This window comes from Orycteropus afer, unplaced genomic scaffold (genome assembly GCF_000298275.1).
Source record: "Orycteropus afer afer isolate SDZICR_OR568_19922 unplaced genomic scaffold, OryAfe1.0 scaffold00247, whole genome shotgun sequence".
Lineage (NCBI taxonomy): Eukaryota > Metazoa > Chordata > Mammalia > Tubulidentata > Orycteropodidae > Orycteropus > Orycteropus afer.
This window is the reverse complement of record NW_006921834.1, coordinates 3,038,832-3,055,997: the sequence shown is the minus strand read 5'-3', so window position 1 is coordinate 3,055,997 and position 17,166 is coordinate 3,038,832. Positions and strand designations below refer to the sequence as shown.

Below are 17,166 nucleotides of genomic sequence, written 5' to 3'. Positions count from 1 at the left end.
GTCAAGGCCATAGTTATCAGAGTCTCAACTCTGTGGAAAGGCTTCTTGCTTATTTTTAACCCAAGGAGTCTGAGGAGTGTGTGGGGAAAGGGAGGAGGTTCTTCACGGACCTGAGCTGGGGGAATGGGTTAGGGTAGGCAGAGAAGATGGAAAAGAAAAAGAAAGCCACATATGGATGGGGGAGGGGAGGATGTAACATCTGGATGGAGAAGGTGAATGCCACAGCTGGAGGGGATCACAGAAGGGGTGGGGGGCTAATGCCTGAGCATCCAGGAACAGGTGCATTCTGACTACAGTCTTCAGGACTAGCCTGGTGTGTGTGTGTGTGTGTGTGTGTGTGTGTAGTGGGGGGGTGGGTACAGCAGGCCTTGCCCTTCCTTCCTTCCTTCCCTGGAGGAAGCCCAAACTCTCCCTCCTTCTCTCTCTCCCTTCTTGAGAATGAGTGGGAAGAGAGGAAATGTTCTCTTGCCCTCTGTCCTTTAAGTCTGTCCCCCACTCACCCCTTCCCCTCCTCCCCCTGCAATACAGTGATTTCCAGCTCGGGAAGCCCTTCCTCTCTAAGCTGGGCCCTGGCGTCCCTCTGTTCTGTCCCCCTCCTTCCCATCCCCACAGGCAACGGGTCCAGGTACCCGGTTCCCCAATCCCCACAACCTCAGCATCCCCACGCCACCCCCTCCCCCACACCACATCTGCATCCCGACCTTCCCTCCGCACCCGGATCCCAGGACCCGGGCCCATCCCAGCCCCCCACCCCTCACAACTCGGCCAGGCTCTCACCTCGGGGGCTCGGCGGCCGCAGCACAAAAGGCGGCGCTGCTGCAGCTCCGCTCCGGATGCTGCTCCCGCCTCCTCCTCCTTCTCCTCCTCCTTTCCTCCTCCCCCCCGCTGCCCTCGACCGGACCCAGGTCGCTGTCACAGGGAGGTTCGTGCAGTGTTCGGGAGCACAGGTATCAGCCCCAGCTTTTTGCCCCCCCCCCCCCCCCGACCCCTAGCCCAGTCCCTAGTCGGCTCGAACTCCCGCTCCTTTCAGGGCCCCCGCCCCTGGCCCCCCGGGACGGACACGCCCTGAGCTGGGGATGCTGCGCTGGAGCCGTCGGCCTCTTAAAGGAGCCCGCTGCTGCCATCCGGCGCTCTCCAGGCTCGTCCCTGGCCTGTCTGCGCCTTGCGCCTCCCTGCTGCTAGTGTTCTGTGGCGGTCCTACCCTGGGCCTTATGCTGATTCCGTGGGAGCCCCCATAACCACTCTTAGAAACTCCCTTCCATACCCTGAGACAACAGCCCCTCAGATGGTACCCCATGCGCTCTGGCATTCCTCGCCTGTCATACCGATCTTGTCAGCTTTCCTTCCCGGAATTGTCATCACTCCAATTCCACCTAACGCCGTGCTCCTCAGCTTTAGGCCCCCTCCCTCTCAATGATCATTCCAAGATTCCCTTTAACCGTCCAACCCTGGCTCAGGCTTCCCTAACATCTTCTTAGGACATTCATTAGCATCAGACACTTTTCGTGATTTCTGTCTCCAAGGTCACAAGATTTCCCCTGTATCTCTTAGCCTAGTGGTTACAACACTTAAAAAACAAAACAAAAAAAAACACTTTGGGGAGTGACATATGGACCTCTGGGGAAAATACATGTTCTGTTCTGCACTCAGATCAGTTTTAAGTCGAATCCCCTCTTGCTTTGCTTCATTTGAGAAACCCAAGCTCCACGACAGAGTCCTTCTCATCCTGTCTCATCCGACAGCCTGATTCTCAGACCTCTGAGGATTTCCTAGCCATTTAAAGAGAGGGTAATTAGGGCTACTCCAAAAAGCCTTTGGAAGTGGGGTGATGGGGTGATGAAAGACAACTTCTATGAAAAAGAGCAGGTTCTGAAAGACAGAAGACCGAGAGCCAGGAGGCCAAGAGGTGAAGTAGAAAGTTCAGAGAGGAACTTGGACGTACAACAGTCCCAGCGCCCTGGTGTGGAGAGGACAGCCCCCCTCCCGCGTCCAGGTTAAGGCCCACCTTCCCAGACTGCAAAGAGCAAGAATCCGGCAGCAGCCTCGCCGCCGCACCAATCATAGCCTTTCCTTAAGAAAAAGACGGGGTCAAGAGGGGGTGGTGCGAGACTCTTCCTTTGTTCCCGCCCTTCTAGGCAAAGTAACCAATCCCAATCTGCCTAAGGAAGGAAACGCAACCGGGGATAACCAATCACGTCCCGAATCTTCTCGTGCATGTTAGACCCTGCCCCTTCAACTGCGACAAATGTGGCACGGCAACTCCTGGGTATTGTAGTTCTCTCGGAATTCAAACTGCCCCATTTTAGAATTAGCCCTTACCGCCCCGCCCCAGCCGCTTCCACTCCCTGGTGCGCACGTCCACAGCTTCACAGTACGAGGGGAAAGGAAACACAGAAGGATTCAGGACGATGTTTAAAAAACAAAAAACTCTGTGGTCGCTAGCGACAGAGAAGGGAACTGTTCCTCCCAGAAGACGGTGCAGGTTGCCAGGGCGAACCACGCGAAGGGTTGTGGGGCGGATAGCTGCCTTCCAGATGGAGACGCATGAAGTAGGGTGGGCGGGAGACTCCATATCCCAGCATGCTCCGCGGCAGGCCCTACCGGCCGCGACTCGGGGCTTGGCCCCGGCCTTAGCTCGTCGGCGGTGTATTGGGGCGCGTGGAGACTGCAGTCACAGTGGCGCCCGCGGGGACGGAGGAGGGAATGAGTGAAGAGGAGCAAGGCTCCGGGACTATCACGGGCTGCGGGCTGCCCAGGTGAGGCGCTTCGTAAGGAGCACTGGAGGGCGAAAAGCGTGGCGGAGTGTGGAGTAGGGTAGCGGCGCGGCCCCAGCATGCAATTGGCCTGAGTGTTGTTCCCGGCAAGCACTGGGGCAGTGGGCAGTGATTCCCGGCATGCATTTGGTAGTGGCCCCTGCTTCCAGCTCCAAATAGTTTGGAGTTGTCCCGTTTCCCAGACTGCCTTGGGGCACTGGGCTTCATGCCCCCGACATTCAGTGCATTTGGTGGGTACTGGGTTTCTGGCCTGCACTGTGACAGGGGACATGCATTTCCAACCTACAGTGGGGTACAGAATCCCTGCCTTAATTCAGATAGGAACTGTCTATTCCCTTTCTGCCCTGGGGCAATGCCCTGCTGCCTAGCCTGCACCTCTACTTCACATTGAATCTAGCCAGTGGCTGCTGTATCGCCAGGGTACCCTGGACCCTGTGTTCCTATAATGTGCCTGGGTCTGGTATGACAGTGCTTGGCCAGGTGGGTGGAGGGAGGGAAGGTGTGATGTGGGTCTGTGCCCCTCCCCCCAGTATAGAGCAAATGCTGGCCGCCAACCCGGGCAAGACCCCGATCAGCCTTCTGCAGGAGTATGGGACCAGAATAGGGAAGACGCCCGTGTACGACCTTCTCAAAGCCGAGGGCCAAGCCCACCAGCCTAATTTCACCTTCCGGGTCACCGTTGGCAACACCAGCTGCACTGGTGAGGAAGGCTTGGGCAGCCTGGCTGGGGTGTACATTCACAGGGCCCTATGGCTTTGCCTTTTGGGGTTTATTCACAGTCCTCTTTCCCAGGGCCAGTGAGGGAAAGAGAAATTTCAGGGGAGAATTCACCGACTGGATTGGGAGAACAGGCTGTGAGGAGGTAGAATAGGACTTGGGAGAGTTAGAGGAGAGAGTAGGACTGCCACAATGATCTGGCAGATTATCCTTGAGGAAGAAGTAGGAGGAGATAAACTGCAGTAAGGATTTGGGGTAGGGTGTGCACTCTGTGCTGGGCTAACCCAGGTGTTTGACCAAGTTGCCATTTAATCTTCACTCTAACTCAGTGACGTAGGTGGTAGATCTCTGTGTTGAATATAAGGAAAACGAGCCTCAAAGAGGTTAAATGATTGGTGCAAGTTCACACGACAGAGTGACAGAGCCCAGCTTTGATTCTAGAACCTACCCTCTTTCTCCTTTTTCAGCTAGCTCTACTTATTGAGGGAAAACAAAGTGCAGAGAAAGACCCTGTAACCAAAATGTTTGAACTTAAGACATTCTGCTTGGCATGGCTTTTGACTCCTGCCTGGGAGCTAGTAGATGGATAAGGGCCCTTCCTTCCAGCAGTTAGTGTAACACTTCTAGTCTTGGGCAGGAAGAGGTTGGTCCAAAGGGGTTAGTTTATTTCTTGTGGCTGTGAGGAGAGAGGCTGGATGTGCTGGTGGCTGCTCTTCTGTCCTCCTGGTGATCTCCAATATTGTTCCACCCCCTCTCTCAGGGCAGGGCCCCAGCAAGAAGGCAGCCAAGCACAAGGCAGCTGAGGTGGCCCTCAAACACCTCAAAGGGGGGAGCATGCTGGAGCCGGCCTTGGAGGACAGCAGGTGAGGGAGGAATAGCCGAGGCATCCTAGAGGTTCTTCCAGGAACCCAGGCCCCAGCCCCACTCTCTCTACCCAGTAGACCACCCTGCCTGGCCTCTTCCTGAGTGTTTGCTGTGGACCTGAGCAGAGTGCTTTCAGAGCTGCTGCAGTGAGGGATTCTGCAGGGAGTGGCCAGTCCCATGGAGGGATTGTGGCTGTGGTTTGGGCCTGGGTTAGGGAGGCAGAGGGGTGGAGGCTGAGCCTGAAGGGAATTGTGCCTCACCATGCCTTCTCTTTCTTCTCTTTCCCTCTTCCACACCCACGCTGGAGTTTGTTGCTTCTAGCATTCTCTGGTAGGAAGAGACCCCCTCTCCCTTTCCTCAGTCTTTTTGATTCACTCTTTTGACAGCAAACAATCCCAGAAGGAAGAGCTGTTGGTTGAACTTCCCTGAGCCTTTAGCTCAAGGGGGAGAGGTTCGCTTAGGGGATGGGCAGGTCAGGAGGACCTGGGTCCCCCACCCTCCATCCCTTCTACACACAAATGTGAATCAAAGGCTCCCTTCCCCTCGGGAAGTTCTTTTTCTCCCCTAGACTCTTCACTGCCTGAGGACGTTCCAGTTTTTACTGCTGCATCGGCTGCTACTCCTGTTCTGACTGCTGTCCCAACCAGGTATCTTGTGTACCCTAAATGCTTAAGGTGAGGGAGGAAGGGATCCTGACTTCCAGCGCCCAGCCTTTGGACCTAGGCTGGTCAGGGCATGAGGAAGTCTGAGAGTAAACACAGGATAGACTAGTTGGGACCAGAGCTTGAAGAATTTGTACTAGCTAGTAAGCTCTCGGGACAGGAAGTAATTTAGGATTTTTAAACAGCCATAATGGTGGTGTTGGACTCTGTTTAAGGGTCTCGCAGGCCCCATTTTTTTCTGGGTTGACCACATGATGATTCCATGTCTGAGTCCCATCAGTTACTTCCCAGGACTGGATATATAACCCCTCTTCCACTGGTGAGATGCTAAACTTACAGAATGGGAACGGTGCTGGGAATCAGAGGAGGCCTCAATGGTGGGAGGTGGAAGCAGACGAGAGCAGGAGGGAGGAAGGCTAGACATTTGGATAAACAGTTGCCTGCCTAGTGGGAAATAGGATAGAGCTTAGCCACAGAAGGAGCCATCTCCCTCAGCTTTGGTCCTGGGCCTTTTTCCTTCAGGAGCCCCCCCATGGAGGTGCAGTCCCCTGTCTCCCCTCAGCAGTCTGAGTGCAACCCTGTTGGTGCTCTGCAGGTGTGCCCCATCCTTATTTCTTGTGCATGTATGTCTTCCTTTGAACCAGGGTTGTGAGGAAAGCTTCTGTGTTTGGGAGGGGTGTTTGCCCTCTACTGGAGGCTTTTTCTAGCCCCCTTTATTCCTCATATAATCTACAGCCTGAAGCTCCCAGGGCAGGAGAGAGAATTATCAGCATGGATACGAAGGAGTCTTTTCTTACTCAACCTTTGTGCATCACTGTTTCTCTACCCCTTCCAAGGAGCTGGTGGTGCAGAAAGGCTGGCGATTGCCTGAGTACACAGTGACCCAGGAGTCTGGGCCAGCCCACCGCAAAGAGTTTACCATGACCTGCCGAGTGGAGCGTTTCATTGAGATTGGTAACTGGGCAGAAGGGGGTTCTTGAGCTACTATCCCCAGCACACCAGTCCTGGCCACTGGGCAGCTCTCAGCCTCATTGCACAACCCCAGCTTATCTTGCTTCTTAAGTCCTGGGCTCAGTGTCTTCCTCATAGCTTCTTGTACCCTATTCGTCCCTCTCTCTTTGGGTCAACCAATGAAGTACATAAGCAGGTCCTCAGCGCCTCTTTCCAGTTGACATCCCTGTGAGGGGACCCTCCAAGTATGCACTGGGTGGAAAGTATTGGCCCTGTTGGGAATGATAATCTGGCACCCTCTCCCCACATGCAGGCAGTGGCACTTCCAAAAAGCTGGCAAAGCGTAATGCAGCGGCCAAAATGCTGCTTCGAGTGCATACAGTGCCTCTGGATGCCCGCGATGGGAATGAGGCAGAGCCTGATGATGACCACTTCTCCATTGTGAGTGGCTTGTGTGGGCCAGGTGCTGTGGGCCTTCCTCCATGCCAGGGCATGGTACTAGGGACTTGGGTCTGTAACTCAGGAGTGAGCCTCTCCAGCCCAAGGCCTGCTCCTGCCTTATCTCCGGCCAGAACCAGGGTTCACGGTGCTCTCAGCCTCAACTTGTCCGCCAACCCAGTAAGTGCTGTGGGGGAGCTAGCCCAAGGCCCTGTGGGCTTCTGTTGCTGGAATGAGGAAGGCGCCCTGGCCATCTAGTCTAGGGGCTAGTAGTTGTGGGGACCACTAAGGGACTGATGGGGAGGTAAGATGGAACAAGCACTCTGGTCTTTCCTTTCCTTGGATTTTGAATGACCCACAGCTGCTGGCTACATCATTCTCATTGTCTCCACCTTGTCAGGGAGTGGGCTCCCGCCTGGATGGACTTCGGAACCGGGGCCCAGGCTGTACCTGGGATTCTCTGCGGAATTCCATGGGAGAGAAGATCCTGTCCCTTCGCGGCTGTTCCCTGGGCTCGCTTGGTGCCCTGGGCCCTGCCTGCTGCAGTGTCCTCAGTGAGCTCTCTGAGGAGCAAGCCTTCCATGTCAGCTACCTGGATATTGGTATGGCTTTTTGGGGGTCAGGAGTTGGGATTGGGAACCAGATCCGAGCAAACCTGGCTGGGTATAAGGGAGTTGGCAGGAAATGAAGAGAATGTAAAGGCACACCACTCTGGTTCTGCCTCAACACCCAGCACTGCCTCCTTCCTCTTTTTTGCAGAGGAGTTAAGCCTGAGTGGGCTCTGCCAGTGCCTGGTAGAACTATCCACACAGCCGGCCACTGTGTGTCATGGCTCTGCAACCACCCGGGAGGCTGCTCGTGGCGAGGCTGCTCGCCGTGCCCTGCAGTATCTCAAGATCATGGCAGGCAGCAAGTGAAGCCCCAGCTGGACTCACAGAGGTGCACCCTTTGCCCCCTGCTCTTCCTGACCCCTGGCCTGTGTATCTGTACCCAGCTCTGGTGCCCTCTGGAGGTGCCCTCTCTACCTCTGACACAGACTGCCTGCCTTGAGGCTGAGGAGAGCACAGGGCAAGGAACCAGGGACCATAGGGCCACAGCCTACCTGGGATCCCTCCTCATTTTATTGGTGACGATGAGTGGAAAGGAAATTGAGGCTCTCCCTGGGATCCCAGAATAAACATGCTGCTCCTTGGATTCTTAAACCTTGGTCTCTTTCCCCAAGTGCTGATGGCCGAGGATAATGGTTAGCACCAGATCATTTCCTGTGTGTCGTCTTTTTGCTCCTTGGTTTACCCTGTCTCTGCCCCCCAACACATCCTCCTGTTTCCTGGTGGCAGGAGGTGGTATGCAGTAATGTCTCGGAACCCCTGTCTGCTGCATTCCTGGTGAGTTTGTTTTGGTGGAGATGAAGGGGGCTCCCTCCCAGCCTGTTAATCATAGACACTTAGATTTAGAAGCCAGAGTCTTTATTTGGGGAAAACATGGCACTTTTGGGTATGGATCTTGCATGCAAACATATCAGGGCATGAAAAGTCACTTCTTCCCAAAGCGTTGGGGGGCAGCAAGGCTCCAGAACTGGGAGCTGAGCCCCTCCCCAGCCCGGGGACTCAGCCGTTCATTGCTCCAGGATCCCCGGGTATTTCTGCCAAACCTTAGAAGAGATTCATCCTCAGATGTAGGTCTTCCCAGTCACTGCCCTTCTGTAGCCCCATTCCCTTTTCCCTTCTTCTGCCCGTCTTTTCCATCTCCATCATGCCCAGCTGTCCCTTTCAGACTCACCTTTGGGGCTGAAATAGGAAGCCTGGGCTCCGGCCAGGTGTCTCTATGGCCTGGAGCAGGGAGCGCAAGAGTGACCTAGGGGTGTGGTGTCTGTTGTCTTCCTCCTGTGGCATGGGCATCAGGGGTGGAAGATGGGTAAATGCTTTAGACATTTAAGTCTCAAGGGGAAGGGAGTGGCTTACAAGGAAGTTGCAGGGGGCTGAGGAGCCATTTTCTCAGATGTGAGGACCCAGTGAAGACACTGGTAGCCTGAAAGGTATTTGAACCTGGAGTGCAAGTCTCAAGCTGGGGTAGAAGAAAATGGCGAAGGGGATAGGGGTGGAGGATCGCACTTACCACTAAGGTCCGGTCTCCTTTATCCTGGCTGCCTGGTCCTTCAGCATGGCCCCAGTCACTTACTAGCAGCAGAAACACCAGCAGCACGGCTGCCCGCCTGGAATCCATGCTACCATCCGCCTTCCTACAGCCACACCCGCCTCTTATACCTGCTGTCCCCCCATGTCTCCCGCCCACAGCTGCCTGAGGGGGAGTCTAGAGTAGGCAATGGAAATGCACGGTTCCATTAAGAGCCACCTGGGACCCCCTCCCGCGGCCCTCCTGGGACTCCCTGCTCTCAGCCTCCTGCCCCTAGCCCCTAAGCCTGGAGTTACAGATATTATTAGATGCATAAATCCTGTCTCCAGAGCTCAAGAAGAATCATTAATTGCAGATGCTTTGTCACAGTCAGGCCCTGGGGGGACTTATAAGAACCCCCCCAATCCCTCAACAGGTTGGAGAGCGCCAATTGATCACCTCCCCTCTTGTAACTTCTGGAATAAAACAGAAAGTGCTATCAGGAGGGGCTAGGTATTAAGTCCTGGAACAGAAGGTGAGAGGGAAAAGCCACAAACAACTGGGTGAGGGCGAGACTAGACTGGCCAAGATGACCCCCGCCTGTCCCTGGATGGCTTCAAATCTTTACAGATAGACCCCCATCTTCACTTGACAGTGCTGCTTAGGACCTGCGTCATCTTCCTCTGCAGCTGAAGCACTGCTGCCACCCTGTGGTCTCATTCCTTTAATGCCAGGTGTAGCCGTTTTCTTTCTCTAGAGTAAACGTCGAAATCAAACCCATAGCCATCAAGTCGGTTTAGACTCAGTGGCTCTATAGGACAGAGTAGAACTGCCCCATTGGGTTCCCTAGGCTGTAATCCTATGGAAACAGACCACCATGTCATTGTCCTGCAGAGTGGCTGGTGGTTTCGAGCCATCAGCCTTTTGGTGAGCAGGCTAGGGTTTTAACTACTGTGCCACTAGAACACCTTTTTCTGGAATAAAACTTTTGAAAGAAGTTTAGGAGGATAAACTTATGAGGATGGGATGGGGTGGGGTGGAGGTCCTCAGGCTCTGCCTCCAGAGTCTGAGTCATCTGGCAGCATACTGTCAGATTGGGTGACTTTGTTCTGCTTTAGGCAAACTCAGAACCACTACTCAGGAAGGGGTCCTTCAGTTTCCTTCTTAATACTGTCTACTTACACTATCTTTTCCTCAGCACCCTCACCAATGTGGTCCTCTAGCTTATTCTGGAGTCTTTGAATCAGCCTGACCTCAGGCAACCAATATAACCTCTCTAAACTTAAGTTTACTCACCTAAAACATGGGAACATTAAAAGGAATTACTTCCTAGGGCTATGGTGAGGATTAAATTACTTTTTGTCATTCATTCAGCACAGGATCTGTCATGGAGCGAGTGTCCTCACAATGTTAGCTGTGATTATCCTCACACACCCCAGTCCCGGGGAATTTATCGTTTCCTGAGAGTCTTCAGACAGTTTTATCTTTGTGCCAAGCTGGATTCAGTCTCCTGCTGAGACCACCAGACGTCTCAGTTTGTCCCACTGCATCACAGAAACATCTCTAATCTCTTTCATGTCTGAGACCACTTCATATGTTTGAAGACAATTCATTCTTCCATTCTCTTTTTTGCTCAAGGGGAAACATCCCCCTCTTTAAAGCATGGCACCTAGAAACCAATTTATACTGTTGTTGTTGTTATGTGCCTTTGAGTCGGACCTGACTCAGAGCGACCCCTCCTTGGGTTTCCGAGGCAGTATCACTATGAAAGTAGATTGCCCCATCTTCCTTCCCAGGAGTGGCTGGTGGGTTTGAACCGCCAGCCTTCTGGTTAGCAGTCAAGTGCCTTAGTAAGCACTATGCTACCAGAGCTCCCAATTTATACTTTAAGATTTGTTTATTAGGGCAGGTTTTGCTCTGGATGTGATGTTCTAGATACTATTTATTAATGCAGCCTAAGCTAAGGTGAGCCTTTTTGTAAGCTTGTCTCAAAGCTAGTGTCAAGCATGGAACTTGACACTTACCATCATTACATGACACCACATCTTGTAACCGACTCCCCCCCCAACTGACTGCTTCTTAAAAGGCAATATGGAGTCCATGCACAGACAGTTCTGGGACATATATGTTACATCACATCTTGTTCTTTTAACTTTTTGTGATATGGACCAAAGTTTAGAGCAAATTCATTTTCCATTCAGTAGTTCATACACATCTTGTTTCATGTCATGAACTGAAATCTCCACAGTGTAACAGTTCTCTTCTCACTTCGTCCCTGTGGTTACCTTTTCCCTGTGTTGTCCTTTCCTATGCATCCCTACCGTCTTAGCTTTCTGCCTGTGCCAGTGCTGCCTTTCTGATCTCCCATGGTTGATTGTTCTAAAGGGTACACCTCCTTGGTGTAACTGTTCATCTTGTAGGCCTACTGTTTGCCTGAAGTTAAGCCATGGGAGTGAGTTCATTTCCAGGCCTGAAGGGTGACTAGGGGCCATAGTCTTGGCAGTTTCACCAGTCTCCATCAGATCAGTAAACCTGGTCTTTTTTTTTTTTTAATGCTTTTGAGTATTGTTCCACATTTTTCTCTCACTCGTAACCACAATCTCCTGTTTTGATTCCTGTTTGAGTGGTTATTAACTGTTCTTTCTGACAGTGGTACAGAGGAGCAGGGTTGCAAGGATAGGTGAAGCATTGGAAAAAGTGGCTCGGGGGCAGACTGAAGTCCGCTTTAATCCTAGCTCTTGCACTTCCCTGACTTGGGTAAATGTCTTGGACTAAACCTCAGTTCATCATCACTAAAATTAGGCAACTACTGTTATCAAGAGGTTGTGAACAGAAAATGACTTAATACAGAAGAGCAGAGCAGGTACTCTAATGATCTCCACCCTGCTGCTCCTCTTGGTATTTCCCGATCACCAATTACAAGTGTGTCTGAACTGAAGCTGCATTAAGAAAGGGGCTGGTCTCATCACTTTTTAAATAATTTCTTTCCTACTGTGAAACCCTCAGAGGCACCTGCTACCTCTTTTGTCAGATTCTTCGGCCTGGCTCATGGTCCTCATTTGTCATGGTAATTGTAAAGGAATACGCAGATGCATCAAATTATTAGTGATTTCCCCTACACCTTTTTACTTCCCACAGTCCTTGGTTTTTCCTGTAAACTCTCTCTTACAGGCTTCTAAATACATTCCACCTCTCATTTCCAGAACCACCTCTTCCCAATATCCATAGAACTCAGAGCTTCACTTTTTGTTTATGTGTGCATTCCAGTCCTTGTCTCCTGTCAGGCTGGAAACTTCTTGAAGGTAGGTCTTGTTTTGTTGTTGTTGTTGGGAGGTGTGTAGGGACCAAACACTGAATGCTAAGAGGGCACTTTCCTTCAGACACTCTCCCATCCCCATAAAGCACACATTAGTTCTCTGCTGAGTGCTCCCCCAACACTGGGGAGCCTCTTGTCTCAGGGGCAGTGTGCAGAACTGAGCTCTGGCTCCATATCTTCTGTCATGCTACACAATTTACAGAAATCATCCACCTTATCTAAGTTGTATCTTCCCCGTATAAAAAGTAGAGATAGAAGATCCCACTCCTATCCTTAAAATAGAGGGAGGAAGATCACGACATGAAAGCCCAATGAGATCCTAGAAGGAGTGGGCAATGGGACTTGTGGAGAGTACTGAAGCATCAGACATAACCATGGTTCTCTCGATAGTTTAATGTTATATTTGCAGCATAAATAAGGCACAATATATGTCAGGGCAGGGGAGGGAGGGAGAAGGCCTGGCTAGGGGGATAACTGCTATGTGGCAAGGGGAAGGAAGGGACAGTCGGGGAGAATAGAGCGAAGCCCCTGCCTCAGCCCTGTCCCAGGAGATTGTGAGAGCCTGCTCACAGGGATCATGCGTTCTTGGGTGGAGGAGAGAAGGGAAAAGACGGTTTGTAACAAAATAGCTTGTAGCACTGCATCCTCCCACCCATCAAAGTCAACCACTGGGGACTTGGGAGACCCATACCCAAAGTTGAGTTCCTTGATGAGATAGAGGGATATTGCTACATGTCAAAGATATATAGATGAACAAAGATATAATCATAGATACACACTGCTTTCTTTTAAACAGATACTGTGTCAGGATGCTGCAGCCTCCACTGTTTGGGCTGGAGGTTCATCTCCTCCCTGCCTGAAGAGGGGTGTGTGTGTGTGTGTGTGTGTGTGTGTTACATGACAGCTAAAGCTCCAGCCAGTCCTTAATGTAATAAAGAACATGAAGAGACCAGTCTGTCAGGGAACGCTGGACCACCTCTGTCCAGACCAACCCAGGGACAGGTTTCAGGGATAAGACTGGAAAAAAGACAAACTTAGATTTTGAGATGAGTGATGTGGTTGGTTTATTTTAATGGGAATGGGGGGGGGGAGGCTGGAGGAAATGAAAAAATATGGTAGTGCTAAGACAGAGGATGGTGTTTAACATATCCTTAACACCCTGTAAGAATTCTCCTGCTTGTCCCTAAAGCAATGGTTCTCAAACTTTAGTGGGATTAAAATCACTTGGAGTGCTTGTTAAAACCTACTCTAAGAATTTCTGATTCAGTAGGTCTGGGATGGGCCTGATAATGTGCATTTCTCACAAGTTCCCAGATGATGGTGATGCTGCTGGTTCTGGACCACATTCAGAGAATCACTTCCCTAAGGTAAAACCAATGAAACTGGTGCTCAGAACCACTTTTTGCACCTAAAACATCACTCACCTGTAGCTAACACTGGTGAGAGAGATCCCTGTGTTACCAGCCCCCTACCCTCATTTAAAAAAAAAAAAAAAATTATAAGCCCTAGTAGCTACAAAGGAGCTCTGGTGGCGTAGTGCCTAAGGCCTTTGACTGCTAACCAGAAGGCTGGTGGTTCAAACCTACCAGCCACTCCTCAAAAGGAAGATTGGGCAATCTACTTCCACAGTGATACCACCTTGGAAACCCAAGGAGGGGTTCCAATGAGTCAGATTTTACTCATTGGCAGTGAGTTTTTTTTAAAAAAAGTAGCTACAATACAAACCTGTTCCTATAAAGGACACAAGCTACCTTAATCTGCCCTACTCTCCCTGACCCTTTTTTCATTCTGGGGTAGGACTTTACCCCAAGAGAGATGAATGAACTAGTGCAGAGGGTGGCAATGTGGGCAAGCAGCCACCTATGCCCATTCCTGCTGGGTCATCACATTGGGGTGGATGGGTAGGTATATATGTCTGTATGCACATCACATGCAAACAGAAAGAGTTATCAGTTCTATACTGTGAGAGGGATGATAAGGGTTGTGGAAAACTGTAGTGGGGTGGGGGGTCCTCTATCTGCCTTAGCATCCTTGCCTCACTTGTTCCCCCTCTCTTCCCCACTCAATCAAAAGTCTACAAAAAGCACAGCGTATCAAAAAGACCTACGTGAGATGGCTAGGAGAACTGGAATCAAAACAGACTGGTTATGAAACTAAAAAAAAAAACAAAAAACTACATTTCTTTCCTGTGTATATAATGTACAATATTTATGGAAAATAATGATTTTGGTATGAGAAGGAAGTTAATGAAAGAAAGGGGGGAATTTTGGTGGGGGAGAGCTGTCTCAGGCTAGCACCTTTAAGAAACTTTTCAGTATAGAGCAAGCGAGCCTCAGAAACCAGAGGAAGACTTTACTGGTATTTGCTTTAGTGGATCAGGCATGGTTGGTTAAGCACCTCATTTATCAGGCTGGGTGCTGCTGGGGGCAGTGAATCAAGAAAGGCGCCAAGAACAACAGAATGGGGATAGGGAAGGCAGCAAGGTGAAGTTCAGTTAGCCCTACTCCTCTTTTAGCACCACCCAGAGCATATGGTCTAGAGGTCAGGGCCAAGGAAAGGAGTAGAGGCTGAAAGCAGCACACTCGGGGTATACAACCAACAATGAAAGAGTAAGAAAAGGAAGTACTACTCTTTCTAGTCTTCCCTAGTAGTGTGGGAGGCTCTCTCAGACTTTTCAATTCTAAGCAAACTTTCTTTTAATGGAGTAAGGCAGAATTCTAGCAGATCAGACAACCTGGTTATTACCCCTTTCTCTATTGCTTTGGGTATCTAGTAACTGTTATCTTTGGAGCGAGATGGGAGGTGTGACTCCTATATTCACTCAGAAGCATCCTATGACATCTACACTCCCAGCTCCTTTCTGGAAGTTTCTCCCCTTAAGAATAGCCCTTACGAAGGACTAAGTGACACTCTCCATGAGGCTTGGTTCTGGTCTACATGAGTCTGGAAAGCAAAGATGAAGGAAAAATGATCACATGTCTGGTAGCAATAACAAGATAAGTGATGTCCTTCTTGACTATAGGAGATTTCAGGGTAAGCAATTGTTCTGTGTTCTTAGTGAGACCAAGGACTAACTAAAGGGCTGCCTGGGGGGTGGGGGGTAATGGCCTGTCCTTTCCTTGCTTCACTACTAAGGTTCTAGCAATGTCCCTCATTCAGGTTCCCAATACTAACTTCCCACTGATGAAAATGCAGTAAGGACTCAAGAGACTTAGATTTGAGGGGTAAGAAACTAAGCAAGACCTACATAAATTAGCCACCCATCACAGGGACAGACTGGGAGGACTCAAACTCCTTGAAGGCCAAGCAGTGAGGCAGGACATGTGTGCAGTGACAAACTGATTCTTAACTTGACTGAAGGAGGAACACTTGACTGAAAGAGTAACAAAAATAGTCAAGGGTCTTATGAAGGCTCCTTAGGAGCCATAAACTCAGTCAAGCTTTAGGGCAAGGCTGCTAGTGGGAAATCAAAGACAATAAAAAATTAAACAAAATTCTAAAGCAGGAGAAAATCCCAGGGAGCAGTTGTCTAAAAGGAAAAGTCCTGAGCTCAAGTTATGGCTGTGAATTTTCAAAGGCAAGTGAAGTCCCTGGAGGTGGTAACTTGCATCCTGACCATCTGTCATGACATTTGCTATTCTGAGTCACCTCAGGGGCTGTCCTTGGTGGCAGAGGATGAGAAAACTTGTTTTCTCTCCTTTTTCTTTATCAGGTGTGGCTTGTTCAGTACTGGATCTGAAAAGCAGGAGGGGAAATTTAAAACTAATGCAGCAGAACATGTCACCTGACTGGTTCACCAGTATATCATGTTGAGGAGATGGAAACCTTTTAGCTTAGAACACGTTCCCATTCTCCTATGGTAGCCATTTTTGGAAGACAAAATGGGGAAGGAAGCTGGTGGTTATCGTGTATTACGTTTGAGACAGAGGTAGGCAAGATGGAGAAAAGGACATTTTTGGCTTGGACAGATGGCAGAAGGTAGCTCCAGGACAACTGGAAGGTTTCACACTGAAGGGCTATTAAAGCTGACCTATCTATCCACAGGCCTCTGGCGTTGGCTTGCTTCCTATGGCTCTGGTAGAAATTGCATAGTTCAGAGCCAAGGGAGGATGAGCAGTTTTATGGGGAAGAAAGAAGGATAGAAGATAAATTTCTCCCCCTTTTCAGCAAGAATGGCTGGTAGTAGCAGTCACCAGTTTCCCAGGCAGGCCAGATCTTTCATTGAGTCCAGACTCCTTTGCTGCACTCCTCCTCTCCCCTACTTCCCCCCATCCAATGTTACTGTCAAGAACTCCCACTCAGGACCTTGGCTGTGATTCCTCAGAGTCCTAGGGCTTGGAGTATGGAGAACCAATGCATCTAAGGAGCAGAGAGCAAAAAGAACTGAAAAAAGTATGCAAGATCTCATGAAATAGAAAGAAGGTGGATCCAGAGGGTGTTAGAGATTTGTGAATACAGGACCCTGGATCAGAAAAGAAGACAAGTGTGTGAGGCTGAGAGATGGGGAAAGAGTGAGGGAGTACAGAGTCTCCAATACTTGACAGTTGCTTGTGAACTACTTATAGAAGACAGGGAGCGGCAGTAATGTGGACAGGGGAATGAGAGGCAGGAGCAGAAAGATGACCAAAAGGAATATAGGAATATGAATATATATATATACACACACACACACACACATACACACACACATATATGTATGTATGTGTGTGTGTATATATATATATATATATGTAGTAAACTCTCATAAAACATAAAATCATCAATTAATCTGGTAACCTGATGGAACTTCAACTACACTGTTCCTGTCTGGCCTGATCAGAACTGAAAGTGGACAGGGGCCAGAATCAGCCACTCACATTTAGGGCTCTTTCCCTTTCCATTACCAAGTAATATCTAATAAGGCCACAAGAGGAGGTTGTCAAGGCTTAGTGGGGAGGTGGGAGAGGTCCCACCACTAGATTAGGTAAGTTAAAAAACAAAATGAAGTACCCAAATAGCTCTGGAAATAGATGAAAAAGGGACTACATTGGAACTCTTGCATTTTGTTTGCCTGGTGGTAGGTGAGGAGAAGGACTAATGTTTATATAAGAGCAGGAAAATACTGCTATTTCATACATCAAACGTAACCTTAGATTCTCCATAAGTCAATGTTTAAATTAGAATTTAAGAAGGGAAAAGAGGGATAAATAAGCAGCTACAGGGAGAGAAAGTACTGAGTCCACAGAATGGCTAGGGATGAGTCAGTGGGTGATATGCCATCAAATCTAGCTTCCCTCTATCTAGCAGGAAGTGGCATGCTGGTAAGAAACAAGAAGGTAATAGCCATAGCTTA

General features: G+C 49.9%; 2 protein-coding genes across 2 annotated transcripts; one reads left to right on the top strand and one right to left on the bottom strand.

Annotated features, from left to right (window-relative positions):
* The first annotated feature begins 2,703 nt into the window (after nucleotides 1-2,703).
* Nucleotides 2,704-7,323, top strand: TARBP2 (TARBP2 subunit of RISC loading complex). The gene is made up of 9 exons (XM_007949502.2): nucleotides 2,704-2,756; nucleotides 3,305-3,474; nucleotides 4,252-4,354; nucleotides 4,907-5,002; nucleotides 5,540-5,612; nucleotides 5,854-5,971; nucleotides 6,282-6,409; nucleotides 6,807-7,008; nucleotides 7,166-7,323. The coding sequence occupies exons 1-9, from the start codon at nucleotides 2,704-2,706 to the stop codon at nucleotides 7,321-7,323; spliced, it is 1,101 nt and encodes a 366-aa protein (XP_007947693.1).
* A 616-nt stretch (nucleotides 7,324-7,939) lies between these two features.
* On the bottom strand, nucleotides 7,940-8,629 carry NPFF (neuropeptide FF-amide peptide precursor). The gene is made up of 3 exons (XM_042782141.1): nucleotides 8,522-8,629; nucleotides 8,186-8,289; nucleotides 7,940-8,057 (listed from the first exon to the last, which is right to left on the bottom strand). The coding sequence occupies exons 1-3, from the start codon at nucleotides 8,627-8,629 to the stop codon at nucleotides 7,940-7,942; spliced, it is 330 nt and encodes a 109-aa protein (XP_042638075.1).
* Between the last annotated feature and the right edge of the window lie 8,537 nt (nucleotides 8,630-17,166).